The following is a 20,090-nucleotide window of genomic DNA, read 5'->3' on the forward strand; positions in this document are numbered from 1 at the left end:
GTTAAGCAACTCCAGACTGTATCTCAGCTTTCTCTTCCAGCCTTTCGGTGGACGTTCACATTTCTACTCTAAAAGCCCAAGAGCTCTTTCTGTACTCAAAGTGTCCCTTCATAGCTTCCTGTCATGTTTTGTTAATGTAACATTTTGTCTTCTATTTCTGAAGATATCCTTGTAGGTCAATGCCTTTGTATGCATTGACCCTTCTTTGAGGTGCGGGGAGTTGGTAAAAGGTGACACTTCACTTCCTGCATTTTGCCTGAGGATATTGCAGTTGCTTTTCAAGGCAAGTGTTTCCCGCCGCACTGTCAGCTCGATGCCAGTCAGCACATGCTGGGTACCCATGTGTTATTGAAATAAGAACTTTATTCTGACCATGATGATACGTCACAGGAAGGTTTTAGCAGAGGAGGTGCAGGATTGATGTAGAGGCCACTGGTGGCAGAGCAAGGTGAACTGGGAGAGGCAGTGCTGAGGGCTGAGGCAGGTGAGAACTAGGAGAACCTTGGGCCAATACGTGTGAACAATTAGTATTCCTCAGTTTTTCTTTCATAAAATGGGATATCATTCTTGCTTGCCTTATTGAATTATTGGGAAATGAAATAAGGTATGTGAAATTCTTCGTAAATAAAAAACAAGTGTATTGAAAACGTAAGGTATTATTCCCACTGACTTCTGTGCCCTCGTAGGAAAACAGCGTCCTCTGTACAGTCTGCCATTTGTATCTGTGGGTTTGGCATTCACAGATTCAACCAGCCACAAATCAAAATTTTAACAAAGGAGTAAAAAATAACAATAGGACAATCAAAATAATACAAATTAAAAACAATATAGTATAACAGCTATTTACATAGCACTTGCATTAGGAATTATTGGTAATCGAGATGATTGGCAGTATACAGGAGGATATGCATGGGTTGTATGCAAATATTCCACCATCTTCTGTCAGGGACTTGAGCATCCTTGAGACGTCCTGGAACACTTTCCTTGTGGATACCAAGGGACAGCTTCTATTATGAAATAAAGTATGTGATCTATATGTAGTTCTTTAATAATTGTTTGCAAATGGTGTCATTAAAATTATAGGTGGGTGCCATATGCTAAAAGACATTCTAACTGCTGTCTGTGCTGTCTGCTGTCTTCCTTTAGCACAGAAGTTGGGCCTCATTGGGCCTCCACCACCTCAGCTGTCATCTGATGAATGGGAGAAGGTGAAACAGCGCTCCCTCCTGCAAGGGGACTCGGTGCAGCCATGCCCCATCTGTAAAGAAGAATTCGAGCTTCGACCTCAGGTGTTTAGCGTATGAGGGTGAGCTAGAGAAATCCTGGGCTGTTTCCTAGGGATGAGGCCCAGAGCTGGAGCCTAAGATTCCAGGCTTCCTTTTCCCAGTTTCATCCTCTTGTGTGAGCCTCACACACTTCCATTTTCTTTTCCATTAATTAAAGTGTGTGAAGAGCTAAACACCCTCATTAAATAGTTTTGTTTGTTTACTGACTGGTATTCTCAAGTACTAACGTTTGTACAAAAGGAATGTTTCTGTTCAACAGGCCCCATGTGGCTGTGCAGACAACTGGGGGCTTCCCAGGAGCAGCTGTGTCCCAGTGCGGGAAGGATGAAAGCAGAGGAACTCTTACGTTGTTTTGTGATTTGAGTCAGAAAAGAAAAGAAAAAAAAAAACTGTGCTTGAATGTCTCCAAAGAATTTATGAGAAAATCTTTAAGAAAAGTAAAATCTTTTAATGATTTCTCTTCATGAAACTTTACCATAGTAAGATTGATGATACTACTCTGGGTTAACAGATAATACACATACACACACACACACACACACACACACACAGAGAGAGAGAGAGAGAGAGAATGCATGTAGGGTTTTTTTCTATACATATTTTGTCTGCCTAACTAAAAAAACAGTCTCTTGAAGTTGGGGACACTTAGATTTATCAGAAGTGTGTGTGTGTGTGTGCGCGCGCGCGCGCGTGTGCACGATTGCCCTGTAATGATTTCCCACGGAGTGTGGCATGACGCTTCCTGCATAGCAGGCCCTCAGAGATTTGCTGAGAAAATACAGCAAATACAATTAAAATCAGCCTTGGAGTTCGTAGCCTGGGAACCCAGGCTTATTACAGTCTGGGCAAATGAACTCTGAGTCTTCGCTGAATTTGAGTAAGTTTCATCTGCAGAAAGCTCACAACAGTTACACTTCTCTTCACTAATCTGAATTCATAAGTTACTTAGACATACTTATTCCATTTCTCTATCAGGACCTAATCTTACGTATGTGAAAGTTGGGTATTTTGGACAGATTTTAGCCCTAAAACCACAAATTGTCTAGAATAATTTAGTACTTTAGGTAGCAAAACTGTGAATAAAATCAGAGGGTGTCTTTCTGGCTAAGCAACCTCTTTCTTATACTAAAATATCGAGCCTGGAGTGTCTGTATGAAGAATGAAAAGTGAAAGTTAGTATCTTATGGGCATCAGGGTGTACCCTGCCCAACATTTCTTTCTGTTTTTTATAAATTTCTCCCTAAATTCTATTATTTTTATTTGGTTTTGATATAGAACCTATCCTGTATATTTGGCACTTCTAATGATCATTTCCGTGTTCAGATTTTTCCTTAGTTATAAACAATAGTTGGCATTTTTACAACATTTAATGATTTCAGAGGGCCTTCAATTAATTTCATATAGTAGGCATTCTGCCCATTTAGCAGATGAGGAAATAAAAAATAATTCAAATGGTTCATAGTAGGCCAGCTTAGAAAGTATGGAGTCCTGCTGGAATCCAGTCCTACCTTCTAGGCCATTTTTAGTATGTTTTCCACCACTTACTCCTTGATTTTTGTTACATCAGAGAATGTTTGCCAATAAGAAATATTTGTGGACATTTAAAAAGATAACACTTTAATATACTGGAGTCTTATGTTGCTCAATATAGATAGAATGTATGTTAAGGAAACACTGAAAAGTATTCTATAAAGGATGAATGAAGTATAGAAAAGATTGCTATTCAACGGTAGTAATAAAAAAGGACCCATATTACTGAGTTTATTCAATTCAGACTTACTCTTGGCAATAAGTTTCAAGAAAAGGTTTTACAACTTTCTGAGTTCTACTTATTTCTGTATTTCTTCCATTTAAGAAGAAAAGCACACATTGAGTGAAGGCAGGTGGGATTCACTTTAAAAACTGTTAAGTTTTCCCCACAGCAGGCATCCTGGGCCGCCTGAGACTGAAACCTCACCCGGGAGGGGCCCAGACTGCAGTCACCCGAGTCAGACTCTTGACAGAAAGGGAAACCCCTCCGCCTGCCCCCACTGCTTTGCTCCGTCTCACAAGTTCCCCCACTTTCCTCCCCATTGCTGGAAGCAGCCCCGCCCCAAGGGAAGCCTGGCCTTCGTGTGGCAGCCCGCAGGGCCTGGCGCTGGTGGGCTGGTGGCTCTGTCCCTTCTACTGAGTACCCACTGCCTTCTTCATTTGGTCTAAGCTTCAGTCTTTTGTCACAGCCCAGAATATCACTGTTTAGTGGGGAATTTGGGTCACAGAAAGGTGAAGTTTTCTTGTGAGCACACTCCCTGCATTAAAAAAAAAAAAAAAAAATGACTCCTATGTCTCCATGATGTGTTGCTATTTAAATTTAAGACTGTCAGAATTATATCTCAGTAGGGCTATGATTTCACAAAAACTGGGGGGCATAACTGAGCTGTACAAAGACCTAAATGGTATTTACTTAGCGTTTCCCTGGCCCCACTGGACGGGCCCCCCTCCTCACCCCTCCAGTTTGCAGTCTTTGCCTGCATCTAAGGGAAACACTCATTTTGTCATTGTTTCGCTCTTAAGTATACACTCATTTTGATAATTACATATCAAACTTCATGTGTTTATTTGATATTTCAGATCATTAATTTTTCTTGTTTAGAGTATATACTTGTGCTGTGCTAAACAAACAATAAATAGTATAAACATCAAAGCTATAAATTTGCCTTTTTAATTTTTAAAGAAATAATACAGCTTACCTTCTAAGCATTCAGGAATTTAACTGTTGCATTCATGCTGCTTCTCTTTTGTAAACTTCAATGTCGTTCTGTTTCCTCATGAACAGGTGCTGCTTTCATGCTCCCATGTGTTCCACAGAGTAAGTCCGCCCCTCACGCCTGTTCAGGTGCCCCACACATCGCTCTTACAGTGCAGAGAAACTATAGTCATTTTCAAGGCTCCTGAGAAGAGCCATTTATTTTATTCATCACCACCATCTATAGTTAAAGAAACATGACTGTAGGCTACAGTACAATTCATCCTATTTTGAAAATCATGAGTTTTGTGACAAAAGAACCACAAATGTTTATGTAACAGATTGTTGTCAGTAATGCGTGTCAGTGACAGCTAAATTCACATGATCGATCTGCATGTGGTCCCATAGACACGCATGACTCGCCTTTGTGCTAGTGGATTTCAGAAGTTTTTGATGTCTTTGCATGTATATTCTTGTAAGAAATCGCTTTTGGAACAGGTTTCATGAGGAAGGTGGTAGCACCTGATGAAACTTCCTCACTTGATAACCTAAATTGGGCTAAGTTTCATAGTTACGGGAGAAAAGAACACTGTAATTAGAACACTAACATTGGAAGTAAAGACGTTGTTTATAAGTAATTGTAAAATTTTAAGTGAAATGTTTTTCTTCAGGCATGTCTTCAGGCTTTTGAAAAGTTCACAAACAAGAAAACGTGTCCTCTCTGTAGAAAGAACCAGTATCAAACCCGAGTGATACACGATGGGGCTCGCCTGTTCAGAATAAAGTGTGTGACCAGGTGAGGACGCCAGGCCCGTTTGGCGCTAAGCAGACACTTACAGGTCAGGCTGTGAAAACTAACTTTTTTTTTTTTTTTTCTTTTTTTTTTTTTGAGACAGAGTCTCGCTCTTTCGCCCAGGCTGGAGTGCAGTGGCCGGATCTCAGCTCACTGCAAGCTCAGCCTCCCGGGTTCACGCCATTCTCCTGCCTCAGCCTCCCGAGTAGCTGGGACTACAGGCGCCCGCCACCTCCCCCGGCTAGTTTTTTGTTTTTTTTAGTAGAGACGGGGTTTCACTGTGTTAGCCAGGATGGTCTCGATCTCCTGACCTTGTGATCCGCCCATCTCGGCCTCCCAAAGTGCTGGGATTACAGGCTTGAGCCACCGTGCCCAGCCTAACTTGTTTTTTAAATAGTGGGATTTTATCTCTCTTCTTGGCCACTATAATTTCCCCAGGGCCTTATATAGCACAGGGCTTATAACAGCTACTAAAGTATAGTAGTTGGTTCAGAGTCATCATAAATTAGTCATTTTCAAATATCTGTGTTTTAGAATCCAAGCCTACTGGAGAGGATACGTTGTCAGAAAGTGGTACAGAAACCTGAGGGAAACAGTACCTCCCACAGACGCCAAGTTAAGAAAAAAATTCTTTGAAAAAAAGGTAGGTAGAGATCATGAATTCTCCAGATACGGTCTCTGTGTGGGTGATTCACTTGGGGTCAGGAAGGCTAACAGAGGTGATAAAACTTTGAGACTTACTTCACTTTGAGGGCCTTTTATAAATGGTTGAGACGCTGCTAAAAATCCTATTTAACTTAAATTGACTTTCCAACCCAGACGGTAAAATACTTTTAGACTTTCTTTTCTAGTTAAATCATAAAATTAGGTTAAATCAGAGCAACTTCTGTTTGGCCATTTTGTGCTAATTGTTTAAATAAACTTACCTCTTCAGACACAAGACTGGAAACCAGCTTAATTTTTCCCATCTCCCGGGCTATACGTAAATGAAGACATCTGCTGCACATCTCATAGTAATGAAAACAGAAGCCACCTGTAAAAGTAAAGCCCCCACATGCTACCATTGTATTGAGTACCTCGTGGGGTCATCACAGTGAGCCTCAGAGCTAACTTCCACGTCTGCCCTTCCTCTTAACCACTACTTATGTTTCAGTTTTACTTTTGGGGGACTTATTTAACAATTCCCATTCCTTGTCCCCATATGAAAAGGACCGTCCTGCCCCATCAGCCCGTGGCTTCAGGCGAACAGCAGCAGCCCCGAGGCTGTCATATGAAAGCCTGAGAAGAGCTGTAGCATTTATAATGGCACAGCACACAGTGGGTGCTGGAAATTCTGTATTTATTATCAGTATTAACTCATTTCCTAGAATATGGAGATGAGTTACTGTGTGTTTGGCCAGTCTGTTCCTTCCTGAGAGCAGTGTCTCTCATCTTCAGAGATCGTTCATCTCGGGTGTTCCTTCTCAATTTGGTAAAGAACTGCCATGCACGATTGCTTCATCCTTCCTTTACATTCTTTCCAGTTTTTTATCTTCACTCACTGACAGTCAGTCTTGTTCTCTAGGCTACTCTTAGTAATTTCTAATATGTCATAGTAGGTTGTCTCTTAGAAGTGATCTTTTGTCACCTCTTACAAAATTTTAATTATAGATTTGATAGTCATTTTACCTTGTATATATAAATATTTTTCACGTGCACACATCATTTTATAAAAACTCTTGAAGATAAAGGCCCACTGAAAGTGTTGGTGGTCTCAGCCCATTGCACTGGACGAGAACTGGCCCAGGTTGCTGGAAACAAGTGAAGCAACCATTACAATGTGCCTTGTGTTATCTTGTAAAGTAGCCAGTGAAAGTTAAGTTTCAGCGTTCAGTGCTCAGGTGTTCAGATACTGCAGCCTTCAGCTTCATGGAAAAAGGAAACGAAAAATAAAAAGCAAGTGACCAAGAGCAATCAGGGCAGGGAGACCTAATCAAACAGGTTCCTCAGTTTCTAATTCAGTCTCTCCCACAGAGAGATGGAACTTTACAAAGCCGATCCATAGCTCTGTCCCACCGGACGTTGGGTCCGCGGCCCTGTGGCCATCCTACCTCCCCACAAATCCTGTTTTTTTAAATCCCTGGTTCATCCTGTCTGCTGCCCCCTCATCCTGAGTCCTCATCGCTCTGCACACCCTGCTGTGATCCCCACGTCTGCTCTTCTGAGCACACTCATGCCCACACCACCCCCCGCCAGAATGTCCTGTCTGTTCCTGCTGGTTCCCTCTGCCTTGCTTAAAATGTGCCAGTTTTTCAAAGCCTAGTTGAAGTTTTCTTCCAATTTCTTTGGTCTTCTCTAAACCTCTATTGTGTGTTTAAACAATACCATCTAAGAGAGCAAGAAGAACAGAAGCATGACTGATATTCTAGCTTGTATATTACAAATGCGGTCTTTCCTTTGGGGCTTTTAAGATGATCTCAGAAGATCTCAATTATCTAGGAAGAAACTAAGGAAAACTGAGTTTTTATTTTTTGCAGGGGTGGTAGGGAGGTATGTGTTAAGAACAAACTGTGTAAGTTGTTTTTTATTTTTATACATTTTTATACAGGGTTTTGTTATATTGCCCAGGCTGGCCTGAAATTCCTGGGCTCAGGTGAACCTCCCACCTCAGCCTCCCAGTTAGCTGGGATGACAGGCAAGAGCCACAGGCTAGGGCAGTGGCTTTCAGACTTTTCCTCAACCACAATAAGAAATATCTTCTAAACAATGTTAACAGAAAAACCAAACTCTGTAACGTATTTTAAAGAAGTTGATTCTGAGCTGATATGGGTGACTGCAGGCCAGGAAACCAACCCACTCTCAAGGAGTCCTGAGAAAGTGCACCCGGGCGCTCGGATTACGGTTTGGTTTTATACTTTTTAAGCGGGGGGGGGAGTTACAGGCAAAGACATCAGTCAGTACATGGAAGTTACACATTGGTTTGGCCAGAAAGGCGTGAAACTTGAAGTGGGGGCTTACAGATTCTAGGTGGATTCAGAGATTCTTTATTTGCAGTTGGTTGAAGGAGTAGGGCTCTAAGTGCTGGAGTCAGCAGGAGGGAATTCTAAGTTGAGGATGCTGTGTAGCAAGACTGATGGCCTGCGGCGTGGCTGTCTCTTGCCGGGTATGGCCTTAGGTCTTGTTTGTAATTTGGTTTCTTACTGCCTCAGACGGTGTGGTCAGCCTTACCACCTCTTTTAACAGGAATAGTGGTCACTTGAGCTTAAACTCCGGCAAGGAGTGGGCATAATGAGGGGCGTCTCACCTTTCTTCCCATTGTGGCTGGAAATTCCATTGTTAAGGTTTTCCTAGGGCCTCCTTGGCCAAGAGGGGGTTCGTTCTGTTGCTGGGGCCTTAGGATTTTTTTTTTTTTTCTGAGACGGAGTCTCGCTCAGCCGCCCAGGCTGGAGTGCAGTGGCGCGATCTTCTCTCACTGCAACCATCGTCTCCCGGGTTCAAGCGATTCTCCCGTCTCAACCTCTTGAGTAGCTGGGATTACAGGCACCTGCCACCATGCCCAGCTAATTTATATATTTTTTAGTAGAGACAGGCTTTCCCCATGTTGGCCAGGCAGGTCTTGAACTCCCAATCTCAGGTGATCTGCCCACCTTGGCCTCCCAAAGTGCTGGGATTACAGGTGTGAGCCACCATGGCCCGGCCAGGATTTTATTTTTAGCTTATAGCAATGACCCACCACATGTATACATTTAACAGAAACATAACTTTCACAAAGCAAAATCTACTGTTACCACAGGCACCACACTGTGGTCATTTTTATTCCATTTCGTTTCCAAAGTGCTGGGCATACTACATTAATGTTATGAGTCAATGATGGGTTGTAGATATCAGCATGTCTGCATTATCAGTAACTGCCACCTTAAACGTAATACAAGTGACTGTGTTATCCCCTGAACTGTAATCTTACCTCATTCAAGTTGCAAGTGTACAGGTGGGGAGCGACAGGAGATGTATACATACACACACACACACACACACACACACACACACACACATCATAGTGAGTTATACTCATCATTTGTTACATGAATAGGCATCCTATCATGTAACTCTTGCTCAGTTATCCCATTTGGCCATAAACACTTGAAATCTGTAAACTCAAATCTCATGTTAAATAAATGAAGATTGAACTGACTGTCAGACAGTGTATTAGCAGTGGGTAGTAGTTGCCTATATGGGTCCATGCCCTGTGTGCGTATATACCTATATGAGTAGAACTCAAAGGCTGTCCTTTATAATAAAGACCACTTCATCATTTACCAAATGACCTCACAATTTGATGCTTTTTTTCTACCTTTCCAACTGAATAAACTCATTCTGTGAGTGAAGGGAATCCTCTCGGAAATGTTAATCTACAATTTTAGGATGCCCTGCATGTTTAATGGAATCTGAAAGATTATTGAACTAGGTTATTGAATGTCACATTACCCAGGTGTGATGGTTAATTTATGTGTCAACTTGACTGAGCTAAGGGATGCTCAGGTTATCTGGTTAAACATTATTTCTGGGTGTGTCTGTGAGGTATTTCCAGATGAGCTGAGCGTTTGCATCAGTGGACTCAGTAAAGTGAATTGCGTGTGCACACGGGCACGGTCTCACTCTTGCGTGGGCTTTCTCTCTCTCTGCCTCTGCCTGACTGCTTGAACTGGGACAGTGGTTTTCTGTAGATACACAGAGAGGGGCACCCATATAAATAGAAATCATTTTAAAATTACAAAATTGCTGGATACAACTTTATGCAATTAGAACTGCAAATATAATTGAAATTACTTCCTGTAAAAATAGCAAACATGGAAAGAAATTTAAAGTATGAAATGACTGAAAAAAATTATATTAGCATCTCAGTTTTTACTGAAAAGATATTTAATAAAATTTAACAGCCATTCTTAGTAACGACAGACATTAGAACTGGAATGAAATTTCCTTGTCACAGTAAAAACTATGTGTCAAATACTAAAAACACCTTGTTTTAGAGAGTAAAATCGTAAAGAAAACTAGGTTCGTTTGTCATCACACTTGAACCAATCCTTGCCAATAACACATGAAAACAAAATATATGTGTGTGCATGTATGTGTACATATGTTATGTATATTATATAAATCCATACATGTATATTACAATTTTATATTTATATCAAAATAAGCTAAACAAGGAATGTACCACTGATAAAAAAAAATTTTTTTTCTGATGGAATAAAAGGCTTGAATAACATGATAGACATTTTACACTGGAATGAGTAAAAATGTCCACTTAGCTTATATAAATTTAATGTAGTTTCTAACTCCCAAAGGAGTAGTATAGGCTGTGCATTTGGGATTTTACAGGTTAACTCTGAAGTTTATCTAAGGAGGTATGAAGAGCTAATAATTTTTTTAAAAGACAGATTGATGAGCTAGAACAGCCTTGTTAGATATCAAAATATATAAATTTGGCAACTAAGATTCTTGGGGAATAATAGACAAACAGTGAAACAGTATTAAGTCACACATCTCAGCATACAGGACATTTTAGTGTAGTAAAGAAGGTATTTCAGACCATTGGAGAAAAAAATTATTTGAGAAAAATCAGTTGGGAAATTGAGTTCATTCATGTGAAGAGGGATTAAAGAACACTGCTTTATACCTTACTGCCAAAAACATTCCACATGGATTACATTCTTAAATACATTTTAATGGATACATGGAATTAATAGAGTCAAATAGCTTCGTGGGTGCCTGCTCTCTGCCTGTGCTTTGTTAGTCAGGGGAGACATGGAGGGAACAGACAAAACACCACGATCCTAACAGAACGTGTGCAGTTCAGAGAGCTGGGAGGGAGCCTGGACCTGATTCAGCTCTGACGCAAACGGTATGTTGCGTGATTGCCACAGTGGCTTTTACAACGTTCTGAAGGCAAGGCTATAGAAAAACATTGCAAGGGCCGGTCGCGGCGGCTCCTCACGCCTGTAATCCCAGCACTTTGGGAGGCTGAGGCAGGCAGATCACCTGAGGTTGGGAGTTTAAGACCAGCCCGACTAACATGGAGAAACCCCTTCTCTACTAGAAATACAGTATTAGCCGGGTGTGGTGGTGCACGCCTGTAATCCCAGCTACTCAGGAGGCTGAGGCAGGAGAATCGCTTGCACCCGGGAGGCAGAGGTTGCGGTGAGCCAAGATCGCACCATTGCATTCCAGCCTGGGCGACAAGAGTGAAACTCCATCAAAAAAAAAAGAAAAACATTGCAGGAACACACTAGGTGGTAATTTGTCCTGGTTGACAAGGCAAAATGATCATCTTGATTTACATGTTTAGTACAAGTGGAGAATTTCCTCGTATATATTATATATTCATGTTTAGGGGTTGCATCCATTTTATTGTTCTTTTTTAAAGATGTAATCATATGAGTAGAATATTTGACAGCTCAAAACTGGAAGAGCTTAATAATAAATGTGAGACAAATAATACACAGACCCTATCGTAAAGAAATTCATCATCATCCGCAGAACAGTCTTTTTATCTAGAATAATAGTATACTATTATCAAGTTTATCCGGTTTAATCTGTGTAACATGTGAAAATGTCATTTTTCCAATGATAGAAACATAATTTTATTATTTTCACCAAGAAACAAACATGTTTCAGTAAAAAAAAAAAAAAGGAACTGCTTTCAAGTACCTATAAAAATTTTAACATAAGATTATAAGTAAAATGAGGCTTTTTAAGCTTCTAGAAATCACAGATTAAGATATTTAAAATAAAAATATAACTGTTGGTCTCAGGTTCTCAACTCAGTCTTCATTTTCTCATTACATTTGTTCCTTTATGTTTCCAAAAGTTCTTCAGAACTAAAAATGTGAACTGAATAAAGACCAGCTTCAGGGCTTTTCAGTCTTCTGGACGCTGCTGAACTACTAGAGAAACCTGGGGCTTCAGCGGAGTCAGTGCCAGCTTTTTAAACTCACCCCACCAAGTTAGAGGGAAAAACAAAACACCACGCACCATCAGAATCATTTCAGAAAAGAAAGATCATTTGAACACCAGAAAAGAAAAAAATACCTGACCGCACACTAAAGGATATTCCTTTCACACTGCAGACATTTGGCCTTATAAATGTTTCACTCCCTTGAATTTATTCTTTCTTGGCTGGCAGATAGGTGAAAACTTGTTTGCTATCCTTGGGAACCATTGGTTTCGATCGAAGATAAGTTGCCTTTAGGGAAAGAGAAGTCTAATCAATAGAGAGCAGGACAAGGAGGGATAATAGTTTGATATTTTTAGACATAGCTGATTAGGAAGTGTTTGTTTCCCTTATATGTTTTAGGATCTCACCAAGAGGGATATGTTTTTAATATTCAGGATGAGATTAGCCCAAGCCATTCTGTTTTTATAAATTAATCTATTTTGCTTGTCGAACTTTGCTCCTACATTTTTACTCCTCTGCTACAGAGAGAGGTAGTGAAGTGTTTTCTTCAGTTTTCATGCACCTTTTGGGTGTTGACGAGTGAAACACAGGGACCCTCTTTCTGTAAGAGGAACGCTTACATACACTGCAGGTTTCTTTTCACAACTCTAAGATGTCATTGACACATTCCTAACAAAACCCAGCCACAGCAGTGATGTTGTGCTACAATGTAGGTCCTTTCAGCTATGTTGAAGTCTTGTGGTAAGAACTGAAAAGGTCAGATGTTGAGTTTTGTACCCCTAGGTAAGTGTCAGAGAATAAAACTTCACTCAGAAATGCCTTTGTCAGAGAGGGTGTTTGAGTTGTCTGGGGATGACACAGTAGTCCTCGCACACTTATTCATTCAGGTTTTGAGGAACGCAGATCAAAGAGGCCTGGAAAGGTCACTCGAGCTGTTCTGCTAATACCTAGCACCGTGTGTACAGAAAGTCCACAGTGTTGCCCAGAATGCAGCGGCCGGGCCTGACTGCCTTTGATCCTTATCTGGAAACTCTGCTAGCATATGTCATATGATTGAGGTAGGGGCTTTTATTGCTGCAATTAAAACTTCTCAAGTGCATTATATTGTCTCCACCCCAGCTAAAAGTCCCGGACATTGTTTAGAAAGTGGGGTGAGTGATTTGTCAGATGCTGGGGCAGCTTTTGGGGCTGCTGGCTCCCACACCCTCCAGCACAAGATTTCTCTGACTTTTTTCATTTACATCTCACCAAACAGCATAATGGTCTTAAAGTTTGCTTAGTCCTTTGACTTCCTTTATCACATAGAGATGGCAAACATTCTGTTGCTAACTTGAAGTGGCTCCAAGCAGCAGGACTGGAAGGATATTAAACCAGTAAAAGCTTATCAACTGATTCATTGATATGCTGTAAATTCCAGGCTTTTCATTTTGCTTTTGAGGGCGGCCATAAGTCAACACATTAGTAAGCAATTTGCTGACATCAAGATGGATCACTTAAAAAGCCCTCCTGGGTAGACAGAGTTCACCTGGGTGCTTTTGTTAGTATATTTTTAAAAAATGTTTAGCCAGCTTGTTACTTGTAAATGACCAGTAGTTGTTTTACATATCAATAACTCAAACTCTTAGTTTATCAAGTATCTGAAATGTGAGGCTTAAAAGGAAAAATACATTAAGACATTCATTCTTTGTAAAATTGAAAATGTTCAGGTATTTTGTCTGTTTCTGTAGAATTCATAATGTCAACCATTTGTTTAAAACCTAGAAATCAGTTGTCATTTGTTTTTGACAGTTCTTGCCCTTTCAGTCACCAAGGTCATCTAACGCACATGAAAAGTGAGGGAGTAAATAAAGGAATAAAGAACGTTGCACACAGAAGAATTTGACAATTAAAAATATTTAATAGTAGCTAACCACAGAATATTACTTTGAATTAACTACAGCAGTTAATAAATGTTGACTTTTACAAGTACCACCCTTGCTAACTTTTGAATACTCAAAGCTATGAGAATATTCATCCCAGTTCACTTTTTAAATTTGTCATAAATGCCTATGAAAGGACTTTCAGTATATTTATTAATAAGCTAATGTCAATGTTATGATTATAAGCTAAAGTTGATGTTTTACTGAATTTTGACACTGGAAGTAACTTGAAAATCATTTTAGGTAGGCAGTGTTTTTTCTCAGTTCCCCCAAAAAGGATTTCTGCTGCACTCCTTTGGAATATGTACATTTGAGGCATATATTTGCTCTCATTTCTCATCTGTTGCAAACCTAAAGTCAAAATTTCTTGAATGCTAAGGGCCTTACAAAGATGAATTGGTGCTTCCCTGAATCTAAGGCACTCATTCAAGGAGATAAGCAATGCACACAGGAAAAAGCTAACACTGGGCAGCTGACGTGTGTGGAATGAAAGGAGCAGCAGTGCCCTGTGAGAGCTCAGAGGAGAGAGGTCACCTCCAGCCCAGGTACCTGGACACATGGATCCCACTGGCCATTCATGTGCAGTCAAGGAAACAGAAATATCTAACAGTGATTTCACTGAACTGAGTCAACAAGTTTGGCCAGACCATAAGATTCACACAGGAGAGGAAGGAACAAGAAGGAAGGAGGGTGGCCCGTGGGGAGTGACCTGGGAGAGCGTTCCCAGAGGACAGAGGCTGTCGAGGGAGGTGGGTGGGGCTGGGCTCCAGTGACTTGCCCTTGTGGGTCTTGCCCCCTGCATTGTCCCTCTGCCTGTGTCCTCACTCCTTCCTTCCCAGGCCCCTGTCCCACTGGCTGCGTTGGCCCAGGGCTGACTTCCCAAGAAGCCCGGCGATTCCTCCCTCCCTCCCTCCCTCCTCGTGTCTCCCGAGTGCCACAGCAGCACGCATTCCATCGCATTCCATCGTCAGCGGGGCTTTTCTTGCTACACGGGAGCTCTTTGTTAAAGGAAGCAGTGTTTGTCCTCCAGACCGTCGGGCTAGCACAGTGCCTGTTCCATGGCAGCTCAGCACTTCCCCAACTCTTTTCACCCCAGCCCCTTTAGAAATTGTTGTCATTCACCGTGCGGATCCTGTAAGTGGTAAATTTAAGTTAAAAATATTTACTTTAGATTGATTAAAATGCATATTAATAGTCTTTAACCACCATTACATATAAAGGGAATTGTTTTTCTCATTGAGGAAATGCTTTAATTCCTCTTAAGAAAAAAAAAGTATTGTTAATAAGTGTAAAAATGGTATTTGGTTACGTAGGGTGAGTGGATATTAAAATATAAATTAGACTTAACTGTATTAAAAGTCTGTGTGACCTGCTTTCATGGACCGGCACTTGGAGTTGTGTACTTTGCGAGCCTTCATTGTAAAGGAGGTGCTGACCAGCACCTCTGGGGCCCAGGTGTGAGCACCCAGCCCGCGCGCCTGTCCAGGTGCATGTGGAGGCCTCTCGGGTGGTTCCCGGCTGCTGCGGGGCACCCTTCCTGCAGGGGGCTGCGGAGAGACAATAAATAAAATACTTTGTTAAAATGTTCAAGAAGTAATAAGTGCCAGGAAGAAAAATACAAAGAGAGGAAGGGGAGAGAGAGTGAAGTGGGGGTGAGATGTTTGAAATAAGGTGGAAATGTCTGAGGAGATGCACCCTGAACCCAAATGGAGGGACCGTGCTCTTCCCTGGAACCTCTGTCCAGGCAGAGGGCAACGCGGCTTGGCCTCTGGGAGGGGCAGGCTGGCAGAGTGTGAGCCGCTGGGCACAGGTGACCCTTTCAGGACCCAGACCCCTGTGAGGCCCTGAGCTGGGCGCTGAGCGGACAGGTCATTTTCAAGAGGGCGACCCGCAGCCACATGAAAACTGGAAACTGCCCTCAGAGCCCCGGGGGTGCGAGGTCAGCAGCTGGGACCCAGACCAAAAAGGGTGAAGAGGGCAGGGCTGGGGACTCCCAGGGAGAAAGGGCCATGACTCGGCCCCTCCAGTACAGGGGCTTCCTGGGAGCCTCCGCAGGGCGTGCCCATGGAGGGGAGGCCCAGAATAACCACATGAGACGCACAGCTGGGCTGTAGCATGTGGGGCTGGGGAGCTGTGTTCCAGGTGACAGGAAGACAGGCAGGCATGGCCTAGTGCCATGAAAATGAAAACACAGATCCCTGTTTAAAAGAGAAAACATGGGGAAAGTGCCATTCACGTACTAAAAGTATAAAGCTCTATGTACTTCTGTGGCCTCTCTCTCCAGTGGTCATGCAGTGTTTTTTATTTGCTATTTAATGTTATTCTAAGAAAAAATTAAATTATAAATTTTATGACTTTCACAGTGCATCTTTACACCAGAATGTCAGTTTTAAGTGCAAATATAAGAGCATTTAATTCATACGTGGAATCACCAAAAAGTACACAGTTGGTATTTCCCACCCCCTAGTGCACACACATTTCCTTCTTTCCGGAAGAGCTGGATGCTAAGCACGGCTGGCTCTACTGTTTTGACTTTGGCTCTTGATACACACACGTTCTAGCCAAGCCCTGCCTTCAGCTCACTGAGGAGTCAGGTCTGCAAGGGTGACCCTGCGTTTCGTATCCCCTGGGAAGACGGGTCCAGGAAACTGACTTGCGTAAGAAAGGATGTGGCGCAGGGTTTCGTGTCACTGTCAGAATTCGAAGAGAAAAAGAGAACACGTGGGACAGAGGCAAACAGCTTAAAGCAGCAAAGGCTAAGAATTTCCCAGATCTGAAGATGCAAGCCACAGATTTAAGAAGCCCAAGGAAGCCCCACATGACTTTGTTTAAGTGTCTAGTGAGCCTGCAGAACACGCAGCGCTGAGTCATCTTGGAGGTGGCCAGGAACGAGGATAAACGACGGCAAACCCTGCAGCCCTGCAGATTTCCCAGTGGGAACGGCAGAAGGTGAGGTGACATCTCCGTGTTTCGGAAGAGACCTAACCGTCAGCCTAGACTTCCATATGAACCAAATGAAAATTACATTCAAGAAGAGAGGCAAAAGAAAAGCCATCAGACAAAGAGTGTGCCACCAGAATGTCTTCATTAAAGGAAGTTCTAAAGGATGCATTGCATGAGGAAGGAAAATGGCCCCAGACGGGAAATCTGAGATGTCAGTGGTAAAAATGTGAGTAAATCTAATAGTCATTGATTCTACCAAACGAGAATCAGCATGTCTCAGGTTAAAAGAGAGAGAGAGAGAGAGCGCTTAGGACAAAAATAACATAAAGCAGGAGAGGAACATTACGAAGTACGCTGAGATCCTTGTATTGGTTCAAGGGATAAAAATTCCAATGTAGACCTTAATAATGTATAAGTATGTACTTCTAGGGCAACAGCTAAAAGAATAGAAGCAGAGTTTTAACCTTCAAAATAGTAAAGAGAATAGAAAATTTTAATTGAAAAGAGCAAAATTTCAAAAAAAATGCAGGGCAGATGGAAGGCACAGAGCAGGACAAGTGTGCCGTTTGTGTGTCAGTAACAACACAAAGTGGACTGAGTGCTCCAGCAACCAGATTAGGTACGTGTTACTCAGAGGAGATGCCTGAAAACATAAGAACTGTGTGTGTGTGTGTGTATCACATATTATACGTACTATAATATACACATAAACTCTTCACAGAAGAAAGCTGATATATTGATACCTGACAAAAGAGATTTTAAAGCAAAGGCGTTTATTAGAGAGAATGGTGTAGAACACCACACCGAGCAACTGTAGCACATATTTTCTTTCAAAGTACAAAGATATCATTATAAAAACTGACCATATACTTGTCCCTGATGCAAATTTCATCACAGGTTGAGACGTTTATGTTTTGTAATTTCAGCTTTTGGATTTGGGGGTGCCTGTGCAGGTTTGTTACTGGATGTATTGCAGGACAGCAATGTTTGGGGTACAGATGATCCTGTCACCCAGCTCATGAGCATAGTACCCAAAAGTTGGTTTTTCAGCCCTTGTGTCCCTCCCCAGTCATCCCAGTATCTCATGTTACCATCTTTATGTCCATGTACTTTAAGAAACTTAGGTGGTATAGAGTATGTTCCCTGACCACAGTGCAGCTGAGGCTAGAAATAAATGTTTTTAAAAAACAGAAATCTCTCACATTTGGAAATTAATAAACAGTTCTAAATAACCTATTATAATGGAAATTAGAAAAAATTTCAATTGAATAGCAAAAGTACATAACACTTGTGGAATGGAATATTTCATCAAAACTTGTGGAAAGGATATTTGCGTCTGCCATGCTAGGTTTTCTTCTGTGGAATCAAACACCTGAGTGTGGAATTAGTTTGTGATTCTTATGTATATTAACATACCCTAAGCATTTATTTGCTTTCTTGCCATATTACACCAGTTACTATTAAGACTGGAGCACTGAGTGTGAAGGGCCACTCTCCCTGAGATTTATTTGGTATATATGCAAAATCGACAAGTCTGTTTTTTTCAACAAGCGCCTGCTATGGTCAGTGCCCGTACTGAGCTCTTGAGAGGGTTTAAAGGCGGGATGTAATGACAGATGCAAAACCCTTTAAAAACCCTGGATGGTATTATCAGTGTTAAGAACAACACTCCTGGCCCCAGGATCTGACGTTCTAATAAAGGAGATAGGACCTGTAAGCCACAGCGACTGAGGCAGGAGGAGGCATTTAGGTGACATCAGTATTGGACCTCAGAGTCTTTGTCATAAATAGGGCACTTAGGAGTCGCCCAACACAGTTGTTCAGAGCATATAAGCTCTATTTCCATCTAATGCGTTTGAAGGAAAATGTACTTTAAACAGTCCTAATGATGCTGTCTTTGGAAGTTTACCTTGAGCTGCAAGTAACTCATTCATGTAACATCAGGACAGCTGGGATTCCTCCAGGCATCCTGTAGAGAGAGAGGGACACTCGCGTATGATAGAATATATGCACACACAGGTGATACTGTAACATAAATGCATATCAACGTACGTAGGTATGTATATGTGGCCCACGCACTTACTGTGTTCCTCAAGTGGCTTCTGAAAGCTCACTCACAGCGATGCCCATGCTTGGAGTTGGGAGGTGACACCTCAGGAATGATCAATAATGCTGTGTTAAATAACTTTGCATATTTAAAAAATGTGATCGGTAACTTCTGTGACCCTGGTTCTTCAACCTGAATGGGCCTCAGAATCACCTGGAGGGCTTGGAAAACACAGATTGCAGGGCTTACCCCACCCCCCACCCAGACTGCCCTCGGCAGGCCTGGGGCAAAGCCTGAAGCTCTGCTTTTCTCTCAGATTCCCAGGAGCTGAGGCTGCAGGTCTGGGCCCCACTTTGAGAATAAACATCCAGATCATATTGATTATTTCACTCAATTTATCAATCATTCCAAATAGTATTTTTATGTTCAAAACTCATCTCAGAACATGCCGCACAACTTGAAACACTTCGCAAGGTCTGGATAGAATGTGACCCTTTCTCTGAGGTATAATTTTGAAGAAAGAAAAGATCTTGCTTTTCAGGCATATGTGGAAAGTATCTCACACTTAAAAACAATTTACAGAAAACCTGAATTACAAAGCATCAATTGGAGGTAACTGTATATATTTCCAAGTAATTTTTCCTTTTACAACATATAGAGAACTCTTCTACTTTCAATAATTTATTTAGATATTATTAGATATTTGAAAGGCCAAGGAACAAAGAAAACTAAAATTAAAGCCTTAGGAAACATTACCAATTGAAGACCCTAAATTAAGATACAGCTGCTTGGCAATTATAATTACATTCAGAGTGAAAGAGAATTTGACTCATAAATAGAAAAGCAGCTTCCACCGGGCTTCCAAGTACGGCTAATCCCAAAACACAGGTGCCTGGAAGATCCTCAGCCACCCCCTTCATTCAAACCCCAACCCTTGTGGACCGCCTGCTGTGTTCACAGAATGTTCTTTACTCAAAAGGATCTCTCATCCTTAAAGCCAATACTCATTCTTCTAACATCCCAGGGACAAAGGCAGCTCATAGTCTCCACAGCACTCGACCCCGCGCTGTCTCACGATCTTTTTGCAGAAGGGAGAGAATTGGAAGAGAACTCCATGTCCTCAAAGGCACCTTCCGAAGTCTGGGGACTTAAATACACATGACGTTCTGCCAGGTGACCTTCTGCCAGGTGACCTTCTGCCAGGTTGCTCCACATTAAATAAAAAAAAGAAAAAGAACGTGAGGTCTCCGGTAGACTAGAATATTTGAAACCTGGACAGTCATGGACCATCCAAAATGCATTTTCCCCATCACACATCTAAATGTGTGAGATCCCCATGGGCCCTCTTCATTTCATCCTTCTTTGGGCTTCAAGCCCGATTCCATGAAGCAGATGTAACTGCTGAATCAGGGCACTTCTAACTGCTGGACAAAGAACCCT

At 41.8% G+C, this 20,090-nt stretch overlaps 1 protein-coding gene and 2 long non-coding RNA genes across 4 annotated transcripts in view; 2 read left to right on the forward strand and 1 right to left on the reverse strand.

Annotated features, from left to right (window-relative positions):
- The window catches only part of RNF32 (ring finger protein 32), a 35,770-nt gene that overhangs the window by 12,546 nt on the left and 3,134 nt on the right, over positions 1 to 20,090 (forward strand). The window contains exons 4-7 of one of the 2 annotated variants that reach the window (XM_045388065.3): positions 1,147 to 1,289; positions 4,102 to 4,134; positions 4,683 to 4,807; positions 5,339 to 5,447. In XM_045388065.3, the coding sequence (XP_045244000.1) occupies positions 1,147 to 1,289; positions 4,102 to 4,134; positions 4,683 to 4,807; positions 5,339 to 5,447 (410 nt within the window). Of the gene's footprint in view, positions 1 to 1,146; positions 1,307 to 4,101; positions 4,135 to 4,682; positions 4,808 to 5,338; positions 5,448 to 20,090 lie in introns of both variants that reach the window. The other variant, XM_074036479.1, reaches the window with a different exon arrangement.
- On the reverse strand, positions 15,067 to 18,824 carry LOC135970286 (uncharacterized). The gene is made up of 3 exons (XR_012433134.1): positions 18,687 to 18,824; positions 18,513 to 18,572; positions 15,067 to 15,207 (listed from the first exon to the last, which is right to left on the reverse strand). It is a non-coding gene; the product is annotated as an uncharacterized lncRNA (long non-coding RNA).
- Positions 16,692 to 19,887, forward strand: LOC135970288 (uncharacterized). The gene is made up of 2 exons (XR_010585979.1): positions 16,692 to 16,829; positions 19,675 to 19,887. It is a non-coding gene; the product is annotated as an uncharacterized lncRNA (long non-coding RNA).

The sequence above is a fragment of the Macaca fascicularis genome, chromosome 3, assembly GCF_037993035.2.
Source record: "Macaca fascicularis isolate 582-1 chromosome 3, T2T-MFA8v1.1".
Lineage (NCBI taxonomy): Eukaryota > Metazoa > Chordata > Mammalia > Primates > Cercopithecidae > Macaca > Macaca fascicularis.